We start from the raw sequence: 12,848 nt of genomic DNA, 5'->3' as shown, positions 1-12,848 counted from the left end.
TTCTGCCTTCACGAAATTGTTACTATTTCAGCTACTTACTCTCACTGTATTAACTTCTAAAGAATAATATTCTAGACTTCTGTTAAAGAAAACTCTCTTTTTGTTAAAATAAGAAGGAAATTTTCTATTAGATCTTTCAAGAATCTATGAAAAAAAGATTTAGAAACTCATATTGATATCAAAATATTGAAATTTTATTTTTATCAGAATTTATACAAAACTTCTATTTGATATAAAGGGATTTTCAGAAAAATTGGTTATCCAAATTGAGAATGGTCTATTGCTTACAACTCGAGATTTCAAAATAGAATGAGATGTTTTCTTCTATGATAATGTCTCTATTTATACAAGTTTATGAGACTTTATTACATCATTGATTACATCAACAAAGACACTCTTGCCTCTCTATTTTCTTCCTTGGGTCTACATCTTCACATGTTGGTTCACTTTTCTATTCAAAGAGCATCTTTTCCTATTATTGCTTTTTATCTTCAATGTTTTCACATGTAGTACTATTGTCTTTTATACATGTAGTACTATTGTCTTTCATACACCTTTGTCAAAAGGTGCTTTGTCTTCTTCTTTCACTTCTTCACATGCAGTTGGGGCACTTCCTTAACTGGCAGGATTCTTTTATAATGGTAGGACATCCTGGAAATTGATGTATATCAAATCTTGTAATATAGTCTTTTAAAATTTCTGATTTTGCATATCCTCCATTGGATACCAGCATCTAATTTTTATATTGGCATAAGTACGAGAATTTTTTATCAAACAAATTTTTGGCAATGTTGTAAATTGCTTTAATTCCAAGTGTTCTTCTATGTCTGATCCATAATTTTGTCACTGTTGGGACTTTTCTATTATTCTCTGTAACATCAATTTGAAAATTGGCTGCAACATATCCAATTGGGATTATGTGTTCAACTGGATAGTAAACAACTCCATTATATTCTGGAATGATTGAATAGAATTTTAAAAATATCTTCTTTCCTTTAGCAAATATGGATAATTCTTTAATGAATATGTCACCAAACTTTGAAATTTCAATAAAATCTTTTTTCTGGATAAATCAAATCCATGAATCCATAGTCTGTCATAATTTTTATAAATGAAGGGTCACTTCTTTCCATGGCTATTATTCTGGGGTAAACATTATTTCCCGGAAAAATGAAATATGAATCACTTATTTTTATTTCATAAGCGATTTTGACTATTTCGACATATTTTTCTTTGTTTGGTTCTAAAGGGATTTTATCTTGTTAGTCTATGATGCTGATTGTTTTGGTATCTCTTTCATCTTCATGTATCATAACTTTTTTGGTTGATGATACGGAAAGTGAATCTCTTTTATTATCAGTTGGTATGTTGTCACGTCTGAGTCCACTGCTGCTTCCAACTGTCCCTGTTTGGTATTGATTTGGAAAACTCATTTCTGAGCTCTTTGGTGTATCTGTCTTAGACAGTATATCTTTTAGTTGTGTTGCAATAGTATCAACTTGATTTTTGAGTTCTATGGCATATTTATGATGCTCAGTAGTGATATTCAACAATATTTTCATATTTGAGTTGAACATCTCTGAGATCTGAGTTGCTCCAGAACTTATATCTTCAGATTATTCTTTAAGAAAATTTGTCATTTCTTATATATGTAGAATGGATTGATATAACTCCATGGCCTTGACTTTATCCTTCAATAAATTCTATGTTTCTGTTGAGAAAATCTTCAAGAAAGTTATTAACTCCTTTAATATGGACTATATCAAAATTATAAAATACTAAATAAGCTTGCCATTTATGGAGCCTTCTGTATTGGAGTTTTGATGGTAATTTATTCCTGACTAATCCTGCAACTTGAGAATTATCAGTTTCAACAATAAATTTCTTGGATAATAAAAACAATGAGAACTTTTTTATTCCTTTAATAATTGTTAGTAATTCTTTTTCATAAGTAGTATAATTTATTTCTACTTGGTTAAAGGTTCCACTTAAGTATCTACAAATTTCATTAAGATCTGTTTTTAATATTACTGCCCAATATTTATCTGAGACATCAGTATTAATAATCAAATTATCTTTTTCATCTGGTAATCTAAATTTTGGTAAATTTTTGCATTCTTCTTTCAATAATTTAACTATTTCTATATGTTCTTTATTTCATCCCTTAGTATTTGTTTTTCTAAGTAAAACTTATATTTTATATCTTTTTTTAGAAAGATTTTCAATAAATCATTCTGCATAATTTAAACATCCTAAAAATTTTTGAATTTGTTCTTTGGATTCTAATTTATCTGAAAAACTTTCTATCTTTTTAGATATATGAGTCTGTAATTTTATCCCTTTTTATCTATTGATAATCCAATAAAGTCTATTTCTTATTTTTCTATTATAGATTTCTTCTTAAATAGTACAATTCATTCTTTTTTACATCCGTTAATAAATTGGATTAAATGATTTCTATGCTCCTCTTTACTATTAGAACATATTAATATATCATCTATATAAACTATTAGAAATTCATTAAATTTTTTAAATATATTATCCATCTTTCTTTGATATATTTGTGGTGCATTTTTTAGACCAAATGGCATGACTAACCATTCATATTTTTCTCGAGTGTGCTAAATGCAGTATATTGTATACTATCTTCTTCTATTTTTATTTACCAAAATTCTGATTTACAATCAAATTTAGAATAATACTGTTTTCTTCTTGTAAGATTTATTAACACATCTTTATTTGGTAGAAAGTAACCATCAGATTTAATATATTTATTTAATTTTTTATAATTTATGACCATCCTATTTTTTCCTCTAACTTGTTCAGAATGTTTCATAATCATAAAGGCTGGACTACTATGATGTCCATTACTAGATCTAATAAATTTTTGTTCTAACAATTCTTTTATCTGATTTTTAAATTCTTGTGTATCTTCTATAGTATACATTATTGGTCTTAATTTTATTATAATATTTTCTGTTAATTCTATTTTGGCTTTTGGGTGATGTGGTTTCCAAAATAATAATGGATTTTCTCTATAAACATTTTCTAGTTGTTCAATGCTTTTTTTATATTCATTTCTATTCCTGTTTTTAGAACTTTTTTACATATTATTCTTTTATTTTTTATTTCATTATTTATGATTTGTTTTTTCTTCCATTTATCACCATGTTGGGCTGGCTGAACTCAATAAGATTTAAATTCTCTAGAAATCTTAAATAATTGCCCACAAGATGTTTGTAACATTATCATATAATTATTTTGTTTATAATATTGAAATTGTTGCACGAAGTCATTTCCTAATAATATATCACATTCTAGTTTATCATAATTATATGCTTTATTTATTGTAACTTGTTTATTTCCAAGAATTTTATTTACTTTATCAGTACTATTAATTATCTGAATACTTTCTCCTATAACTCCAGTTATTTTTATGTTATTATTTTTATTCCATGATTTTATTAAAAAACTTTTAAATATTGTTATATCGCTTCCTGTATCTATTAATGCGCAAGTTGTTATATTTGTCTTTACAATAGTAATTTGTATATATACAGCTAATGAAAAACTTATCTAATTATTCATCTAATTCTTTTTACGTAATGTAGTTTGTCCATTATGAGCAATATATAATCATTCTTTTTTTATACTATAATTTTCTAATCCATTTAGAAAACTCATTCCTAAAAGTATATGAGGGTTTATATCTATACTTCTATCTATATAACATGGTACTAAAAGATCTATTCCTCCTGTATTTATTGGTACCTTAACTTCCAAATCTATAATATGTTTCTGTCCATCAAAATTTACATACTTATATGGCTCAATTTTATGAGTTACTAATCCTTTATTTCTAATTGAGGTTATATGACATTCACTAGCCCCTGTATCTATTAATATATTTGGTCCATTTATATGTTCTCTTCCATTATAATATTCCTCTTCTATTTTCATATTTCTAGTATTTCTATATAATTTTATTTCTTTTATTTTGTTGATTTCTTCTAACTGGTTTTTATTAGGTATTTTAAAATTTTTTGATCTTTTAATTAATTTTTCATCCTTAAATGTTATGTTCTTAGAACATTCCCCTTCATTTAATTCTATTATTTCAAATTTATTGTTTGCTATACTAAATTCATATTCTTCTGAAATTAAACTTATTTGTTTATTTAGTTATATTATTTTATTAATATCTTTACATTCTTTATGACCTTCAATATATGGTTTATAGGAATAAATATTTTTATAATTAGAATTGGTAAATGTGTATAAAACTCTATATTCTATAGTCATAATTTGATCACCTGATTGCATAATATTGTCTCTATGAAGCTTGAAATATAGTCCTAAAACTTTATTAAAGTTTCTATCTTTTAATGATACACAATATTTTGGATAACATGTAAATATAATTTTTTGATATGTCAAATTTCCTTTTATTGTTCCTAAATGACCGTCTTTTAAATTTATTATTCTTCCATCATGTAAAGTTATAGTTAAGGGTGAGTCTATCCCCTCTCTAAATGGTGATTTAAATATTATTTGTATTACTGCTAAATAAACATATTGAATTTTTTCAATCTGTTTTTTGCTAATCTTTGTTAATAATTCATCAACTGTATTTTTTGTTAAAATATTTAATTTATGTTGTCCATAAATTGTCCTTACATCTATGATTTTTTTTTTATTTTGCGATATTCATTTATTGCTATTCTTTCTCTATTTATAATACATGTCTTGGTATACTTCTTAATTTTCATTACTATAAAATTATACATAATAGTAATTTTTAAATTTACAAGTATATTATTTAATTTTACACATATCACATATTGTTAAGTTTATTAATTTTATTCTAGCATTATATTTTTCTCTTATTGATTATTTTTCAGCATTTCTTATCCAATTTTCTCCTAAAAATTCATCTGAAACATATTCTACCAATTTTTCTATGCCTTGTCTATCTGATTTTATTATTTCTGTTTGTACATTTCTTTTTATTAATGTTTTTGTATCATTACTTATTCCTTTCCATCAATTTATAACATCTCCTTCAAAGGATGCTATTAAGAAATCTATTCTTCTTTCAGTACTTTCCCATGTGTCATCTTTATTATATAAAAAGAATAATATCATTGAATCTGCCCAAGTTAATAAGGCTTTTTTAGTATCTATTTTGCAATTTACATCTAGTTTTGTTCCTTCACGATTAATTGGTTTATCATAATTATCATTTAATTCAAACATATCTTTATATTTATTTCCTTTAGGTAGTTGTCTATCTCTTACTTTATCATAGAATTGTCTATATGGTTTATGCATAACTTTCATCTGTATCATATAATTCTTGTTTAGAGTTCCTGCTAGATTAGGTCCTCCTCCAGTATTCATTAAAACTTGGTATTCACTTATATCAGTTAAACTTAACCGATCAAAATTTTCTATTAATAAATATATCTCTTCATTCATTTTTATCTTCTTTTTCTTCTATTTTTAATTTTCCTAATTCTTCTTCTTCTTCTTCTGATATCTTTAGTAATATATTTTTTCCAAAATTCATCATCTATGCTTCTTGTTTCTACTATTATATTTTCTTTTTCTATATATTTCTTTCCTATTCGAGTCATTTCTTTTTCTATGAGTTTTTTTTTTATCTATTTTCTTATCTTTATTTTAATTACTTTCCTTTAATTCTCTGATTTCAATTTTTAATATATTTATATCGTTTCTTGTTTCTTTTACTTTATTTCTTAAATCTTGTACATTATTTATTAACATTTTTATCAATGATTTTAATTCCTCCATATATTCAATTATCGACATCTTAATTTTTTTTATTTCTAACACATATGTTAATTTGAATCTTTTATCTTCCTTTTTATCTATTATTTTCCCAAATCTTCTTTCAGCTATATCTAGATCTACTAATTCTTCTTTTACTATAATAAAGTATTTATTCTCAAGTTTTAATCTCTCACATTTTAATTTTGTTAATTGTCTATTATTTGGTATTCTCATTCCTTCTGGTACTAACATTATATTTCTTATTCCTTCTTGTATTTTATCCATTTTTAAAAGTAATTTATTCAATTTTTGATGTATATTATCAATTGTACTCACATTTTTCTTTATAATATAAATTATTTTCTTCATCTTCATATATATTAATAATTTTTTCATATGTATATATATATCTTTTATTTTTTTATTATTAATTTCTCTAATATTTGTTCCTTTATTTCTTTAGGGAGTTCTTTAATTATTATTAAAGTCATTATTTTTAATTTATTATGAATATGTTTTAAAAATATATAACTACCTTTTTCTTCTTTCAAACACAAATAATTATCTACTTTTCCTTATTTTTATTTTCACGATCTTTATGGCTCTGATACCAATATAGGGGGCTACTTAAAGTGAACAAAAATCAAATAAAAATATCAATCAAATAAAAATTATTAAATTTCAATCAATATTTAATTTTAAGGACTAAAATAGAAAATTTCTATATTATGATGCCTTGTTATGTAATATCCAAATGGAGGGCATTTTTGGTATGTAAATTATCTAAGGGCCATTTTGGAAAAGTAACCATTTTGAAAAGGTTATTTCCATATATTTCCCATACAAGGGTCGTGATCCCTCAAATCATTCATTATAAATATAATACAGTCAAAAGACTTTGTATGCCAAAAATATGCTAAAATCTCTACAAACCCACTCTCTTCGACTGTCGATTCTATCGCAGCACAAGGGTCGAACGGATTGGTCGAGTCTAATGTTTCGCAAGTTTTGACTAATTCAGAGGGCTGGACGTGGTTCGGTTCGATTTTGTTCTAATGAGAACTGAACTGGATTCGAATTTTTCGGGTATTTAATAAGTATAACCGTCAGGTCCAAATTTAATTATGAAACTTTTCGGGTTCGATTTCATTAGGTTCTCGGGTTTCGTAATATAATTAATTTTTTTAATATTTGTAAAATTATATTAATTCAACTAATACATGTTCAATTTTAACTCTTACAAAATAACGTAATCTAATCTTATATGTCTTTTGCTTCTTTCTTTGTTGAGTTTTTCATAGATTTGATTGATAAAATCATAAGAGAAAGATAGCAAGCTCACAATAATTAAGAAAAGCGCTGTCGAGTTTCAATTTGATTTCTTCAAAATGGTAGAAATGGTACTACGCTAGAATAACATGTTTGGATAAAACTTAAGTCAATTTGATTAAGTTAGGTTTGGACTGAAAATTAGAAAAAGGAAAATCATATTTTTGGGTTAGCAAATTTATTTAGAAAAAAATAATTCGACTTATTTAAAATTTTAGGGAGTTCTTTAATTATTATTAAAGTCATTATTTTTAATTTATTATGAATATGTTTTAAAAATATATAACTACCTTTTTCTTCTTTCAAACACAAATAATTATCTACTTTTCCTTATTTTTATTTTCACGATCTTTATGGCTCTGATACCAATATAGGGGGCTACTTAAAGTGAACAAAAATCAAATAAAAATATCAATCAAATAAAAATTATTAAATTTCAATCAATATTTAATTTTAAGGACTAAAATAGAAAATTTCTATATTATGATGCCTTGTTATGTAATATCCAAATGGAGGGCATTTTTGGTATGTAAATTATCTAAGGGCCATTTTGGAAAAGTAACCATTTTGAAAAGGTTATTTCCATATATTTCCCATACAAGGGTCGTGATCCCTCAAATCATTCATTATAAATATAATACAGTCAAAAGACTTTGTATGCCAAAAATATGCTAAAATCTCTACAAACCCACTCTCTTCGACTGTCGATTCTATCGCAGCACAAGGGTCGAACGGATTGGTCGAGTCTAATGTTTCGCAAGTTTTGACTAATTCAGAGGGCTGGACGTGGTTCGGTTCGATTTTGTTCTAATGAGAACTGAACTGGATTCGAATTTTTCGGGTATTTAATAAGTATAACCGTCAGGTCCAAATTTAATTATGAAACTTTTCGGGTTCGATTTCATTAGGTTCTCGGGTTTCGTAATATAATTAATTTTTTTAATATTTGTAAAATTATATTAATTCAACTAATACATGTTCAATTTTAACTCTTACAAAATAACGTAATCTAATCTTATATGTCTTTTGCTTCTTTCTTTGTTGAGTTTTTCATAGATTTGATTGATAAAATCATAAGAGAAAGATAGCAAGCTCACAATAATTAAGAAAAGCGCTGTCGAGTTTCAATTTGATTTCTTCAAAATGGTAGAAATGGTACTACGCTAGAATAACATGTTTGGATAAAACTTAAGTCAATTTGATTAAGTTAGGTTTGGACTGAAAATTAGAAAAAGGAAAATCATATTTTTGGGTTAGCAAATTTATTTAGAAAAAAATAATTCGACTTATTTAAAATAAATAAATTAAAAAATTAAGAAGATTCGACTGTTATTCGATTTTTTGATTCTTAGTCTAGAATTGAGAACTAAGCCAAATGCATTGGTTCTTGATTCAGATAACTGTTTGGATATTTAATTTAAGAAGAACCACTCGATTCTCTTCGATTTGAGTCGGTTCGATTCGAGAATTTAGTCCAATCCTACTGATTCACATTCAAAAATATCTGAGAGGGCAGGCAGTTACAGAGAGTTCAACTTATACTAGAAGCATGGAACACGATGCCAACTTGTAAAGAAATAACTTTATAGCTGGGACATTCTGGTCACATGGTGGAGATGCTTTTTATTTCTCATTCTTTCTCCAACCCACGTATCAACTGACTCGTAAATGTATTCATACCATTCAAATCTCACTTCACTACCATACAGAGCTAAATATACACAAAAATGGAAATAGATGTTTAATATTTTTAAAAAATGAACCTAGAGAAAGAAGAAAATGGAAATTATATCAAGAAAGGTTATTTGAATATGGTTAACTTCTGAGTTGATCCGACGTTAGGGGTGGCAATTGGCCTAGTAGAGTCGAGCCGGCTTGGCCCATCTATCCACGAGCTCAAGCTCGTTCAATCGAGCCGAGTTGAGTCCACGAGCTCAGGAATTTTTTAAAAACTTTTTTGACTCTTTTTTTCCCTTTTTTTTACAAGTCCTCATGAGTCCGTGAACCCCTTGCCCACGAAACAGGTTCAACTCGCCTAGTGAGCAGGCTCGCTCGGCTTGGGTTCAAGCTCGTCCAAATACGATGTCATCCTTTCTCCAAAACCTACGGAGAAATTAAGGTGGAAAAAGACAAATTGGTCAGATTTGATCAAACCAATCATAAGAGTGAAGAATCAGGAGAGAACGATAGATGAAACAGGAAAGCTATGGAATTTAGTGCTTTCTTATCCTTACGACTGTGACTTAAAATACCTTTATGGACCATGGTTGAGAAATTTGGCAGTGAGAGCAACTTAATTTAAAGGAAAATTGGTGTCTGGATTTTCACCCTCCTCCTCCTCAAGGTTACAACTTGTTTGTCTCGACTTAAAAGTTCCTTAAATTTACTTTTAAGTGTATCTCTATTCTAAACATGTTTAAATCAAATAATTTTTCTATCAATAGAAAGTAACGCTTTAAAAGTTGGATCCGAAAAAGATAAAAGGCTAGAAGTTAGAGGATGAAAATAAATAATTAATAAATAAATAAAACAAACAATCTTCATTTTAAAATTTTTATGAATGAACTTGTAAAACAAGCCGGCTTTCATTCGGTGTTTTGGCTTCTGCAGTTAGTTTAACATGTTTTAACTTATTATTGGAAAAGTTTACATGTACATAATTATTGTACATAACGTTGTCCATAATGTGATATGGCAATCATCCTATTGTTAATGTGAAAGTATGAGATTTGAATTAAAAGTTGGATCCAGTACCACATGTAATTATGGACACTATTATTTATATGTAGCACTTCCCTTCTAATTATATTTATTAAAATTTTCTCAATCACACTCGTCAATTTAGTCCGTCTCTTATGATAGTAAAAATATAAACTATGAAGTAAATGCTTATGTAAACTAGCTAACTTATTTATTTTTGATTCTGTCCAACATAAGGGATGATTTTTTATAAAATTATTTACTTATAAGTAAGTTGTTTAAAACTATCCAAACATGCATTTAGTCCACTCTCTNCATAAGGGATGATTTTTTATAAAATTATTTACTTATAAGTAAGTTGTTTAAAACTATCCAAACATGCATTTAGTCCACTCTCTTTCTTCCATTAATCCTTTATATTCAAACCTTGTTTCTCTCCACATTCTCCCCAGTGAGTCTCTCTCCGTTTTCTTTCTAATCATCCATTTCTTGATCAATTATCAAAATATCAAGTCTTTTCCTGTGTACAACCAAAAAAGGGCTCCCAAATACAAAAGCAAAAAGAAAAGAAAAAATACATTGCCGCCACCAGCAAGACCAGCAGTGCCCTCAAGAAACAAGAAGATTCGCATAATTAAAAGCACAGAAGAAAACTTCCACAATACCATTGCGAACCTCAATCGACCAATCTTTATCTTCCATTTCCTTTGCCTAAAGAATTGTTCAGAGTTCTTGACAATTTTTTTTTTCAAATCCTAGCACTGTTCTTTGTTTCAAGAAAATCTGAAAAAAAATTAAGATAAGCAGATTGGTCTCAAAGTAGGGGATTTAGAAACTGGGTGTTTTCCAAATCTTCAAGATTTTGAGAGAATAGTGTCCCAGATGATGCACATTGATGATAATCCATCAACCCCTGGGAAGTTCAAGATGGAGAAATCTCCATATCATAGGCAGAGGCTCTATTCTTCTTTAGCCAAGCTCACGTTTTGGTCTTTTGTTTTCATTGTGTTGATCTTTATGTTCTTGTTTAGATCATCATCATCTTCATCAAAAGTCCCTTCAGATCTCTCGAGGAGGTCTTTAAGAACCAGTTCTTATGGTGGTCCGGTCTGGGAAAAAAGGGTCAAGGCCTCAGCTAAAATCAGGTCAAAAAATGGGCTTTCTGTTTTGGTAACCGGGGCTGCTGGCTTTGTAGGTACCCATGTATCGGCTGCCCTCAAACGCAGGGGGGATGGCGTTTTGGGGCTTGATAATTTTAACGATTACTATGATCCGTCCCTTAAAAGGGCGCGGCAGGCACTATTGGAGCGCACCGGCGTGCACATTGTGGAGGGTGATATCAATGATGTTACCCTCTTGAAGAAGCTTTTTGATATTGTTGCATTCACCCATGTAATGCATTTGGCCGCACAGGCCGGTGTGAGGTATGCCATGGAAAATCCTAGCTCCTATGTGCATAGTAATATTGCTGGTCTTGTTAGTGTGCTTGAGGTTTGTAAAAGTGTCAATCCTCAGCCTGCAATTGTGTGGGCATCTAGTAGTTCCGTTTATGGATTAAATACTAAGGTGCCCTTTTCGGAGAGGGATAGAACAGACCAGCCGGCTAGTTTGTATGCAGCCACTAAGAAGGCTGGTGAGGGAATTGCACATACCTATAACCATATATATGGACTTTCACTTACCGGCTTGAGGTTCTTCACAGTTTATGGACCCTGGGGTAGGCCAGATATGGCATATTTCTTTTTCACACGGGATATTTTGAAAGGGAAGTCTATCCCCATCTTTCAGGCACCTAATCATGGAACTGTGGCAAGAGACTTTACGTATGTTGATGATATTGTGAAGGGTTGTTTGGCGGCGTTGGACACTGCTGAGAAGAGCACTGGTAATGGTGGCAAGAAAAGTGGGCCAGCACAACTGCGCATTTACAATTTGGGGAACACTTCTCCTGTTCCTGTTTCGGATCTTGTTAGCATTTTAGAAAGATTGCTCAAAGTAAAGGCAAAGAGGTTAGTTATGAAGTTGCCTAGGAATGGGGATGTGCAGTTTACACATGCTAACATAAGCTTAGCTCAGAGAGAGCTCGGATATAAGCCCACAACAGATCTGCAAACGGGATTGAAGAAATTTGTTCGATGGTATCTCAGTTACTATGGCAATGGGAAGAAAAGCGCGCAGTGATACATTCTTTTCATTTGTGTGGTAGGATCATTCTATTCTTGTTCAATATGATTTTTGTGATTGTTTTTTACCTGTCACAGTTTGTAGCCCAGTTATCTTGTTTTCGCATATATCTTAATGATTTCATATAAGGAGAAAAATTGTAATCCCACGACGGAAAGGTTCTTTTGGTTGGTCATGATTGCTTTCATGGGAAAATTGATATGTATCAAAAGACAAAACCCAACTTTTTCACTCTAAGAAATGTAACTGTTGTAGTTCTATCATTGTAGAATTCATGACTGATCGAGCAATTTGCTGATTGATGGAAGTGTATCACCTTTAAGGAGTTCAAATAAAATAGCACACAACGGTTGATTGTCGCTTTCTTTGTTTAGATTTTTTAAATGAATTTTAACTCAGAATTACTGCTGTTAAGTTTGTGTTGTATTGGTTGCCCACTTTATTGGCTTAAGTACATTCAGGATATGCGTATTGATCACGGTGCATCATCTTACCATATGTATACTTTGCCATTTATTGTAAGAAGTTCTATGTTAGTTAAGATTTCCCTTACTTTCTGTCTTTGCTTTTATGATATTTGGATCCTTATAGTTGCTGCTAGTACTTGGAAGCCTTGAACTGAGGATATCGTGGATTTAGTTGATGAATCTATGTTTGATCTCCTAGAATTATCTTTTCACTAGGATCTTTCTGTCTTTATATCAGTTGATTTGCCAGAAAAAAATCGTTTGCTAATGTTGTCTACGTGCTGCTGCCTTGTTGCTCCTCAAAATCCACATGATACCCAAACCCTAGTCCATTAAAACCCCATGTTTATTCCAACTTATATAAGCCCAGTAGCC

The 12,848-nt window shown here is 29.3% G+C and overlaps 1 protein-coding gene across 1 annotated transcript; it reads left to right on the top strand.

Annotated features, from left to right (window-relative positions):
• The first annotated feature begins 10,226 nt into the window (after positions 1-10,226).
• On the top strand, positions 10,227-12,365 carry LOC111402322 (UDP-glucuronate 4-epimerase 3-like). The gene has a single exon (XM_023030549.1). It carries the CDS (start codon positions 10,705-10,707, stop codon positions 12,001-12,003), a length of 1,299 nt encoding a protein of 432 aa, XP_022886317.1. The 5' UTR covers positions 10,227-10,704; the 3' UTR covers positions 12,004-12,365.
• The last annotated feature ends 483 nt before the right edge of the window (positions 12,366-12,848 follow it).

This window comes from Olea europaea, chromosome 1, assembly GCF_002742605.1.
Source record: "Olea europaea var. sylvestris chromosome 1, O_europaea_v1, whole genome shotgun sequence".
Classification (NCBI taxonomy): domain Eukaryota; kingdom Viridiplantae; phylum Streptophyta; class Magnoliopsida; order Lamiales; family Oleaceae; genus Olea; species Olea europaea.
Note: the sequence above shows the minus strand (reverse complement) of the source record. Positions and strands in the feature narration are given on the sequence as shown.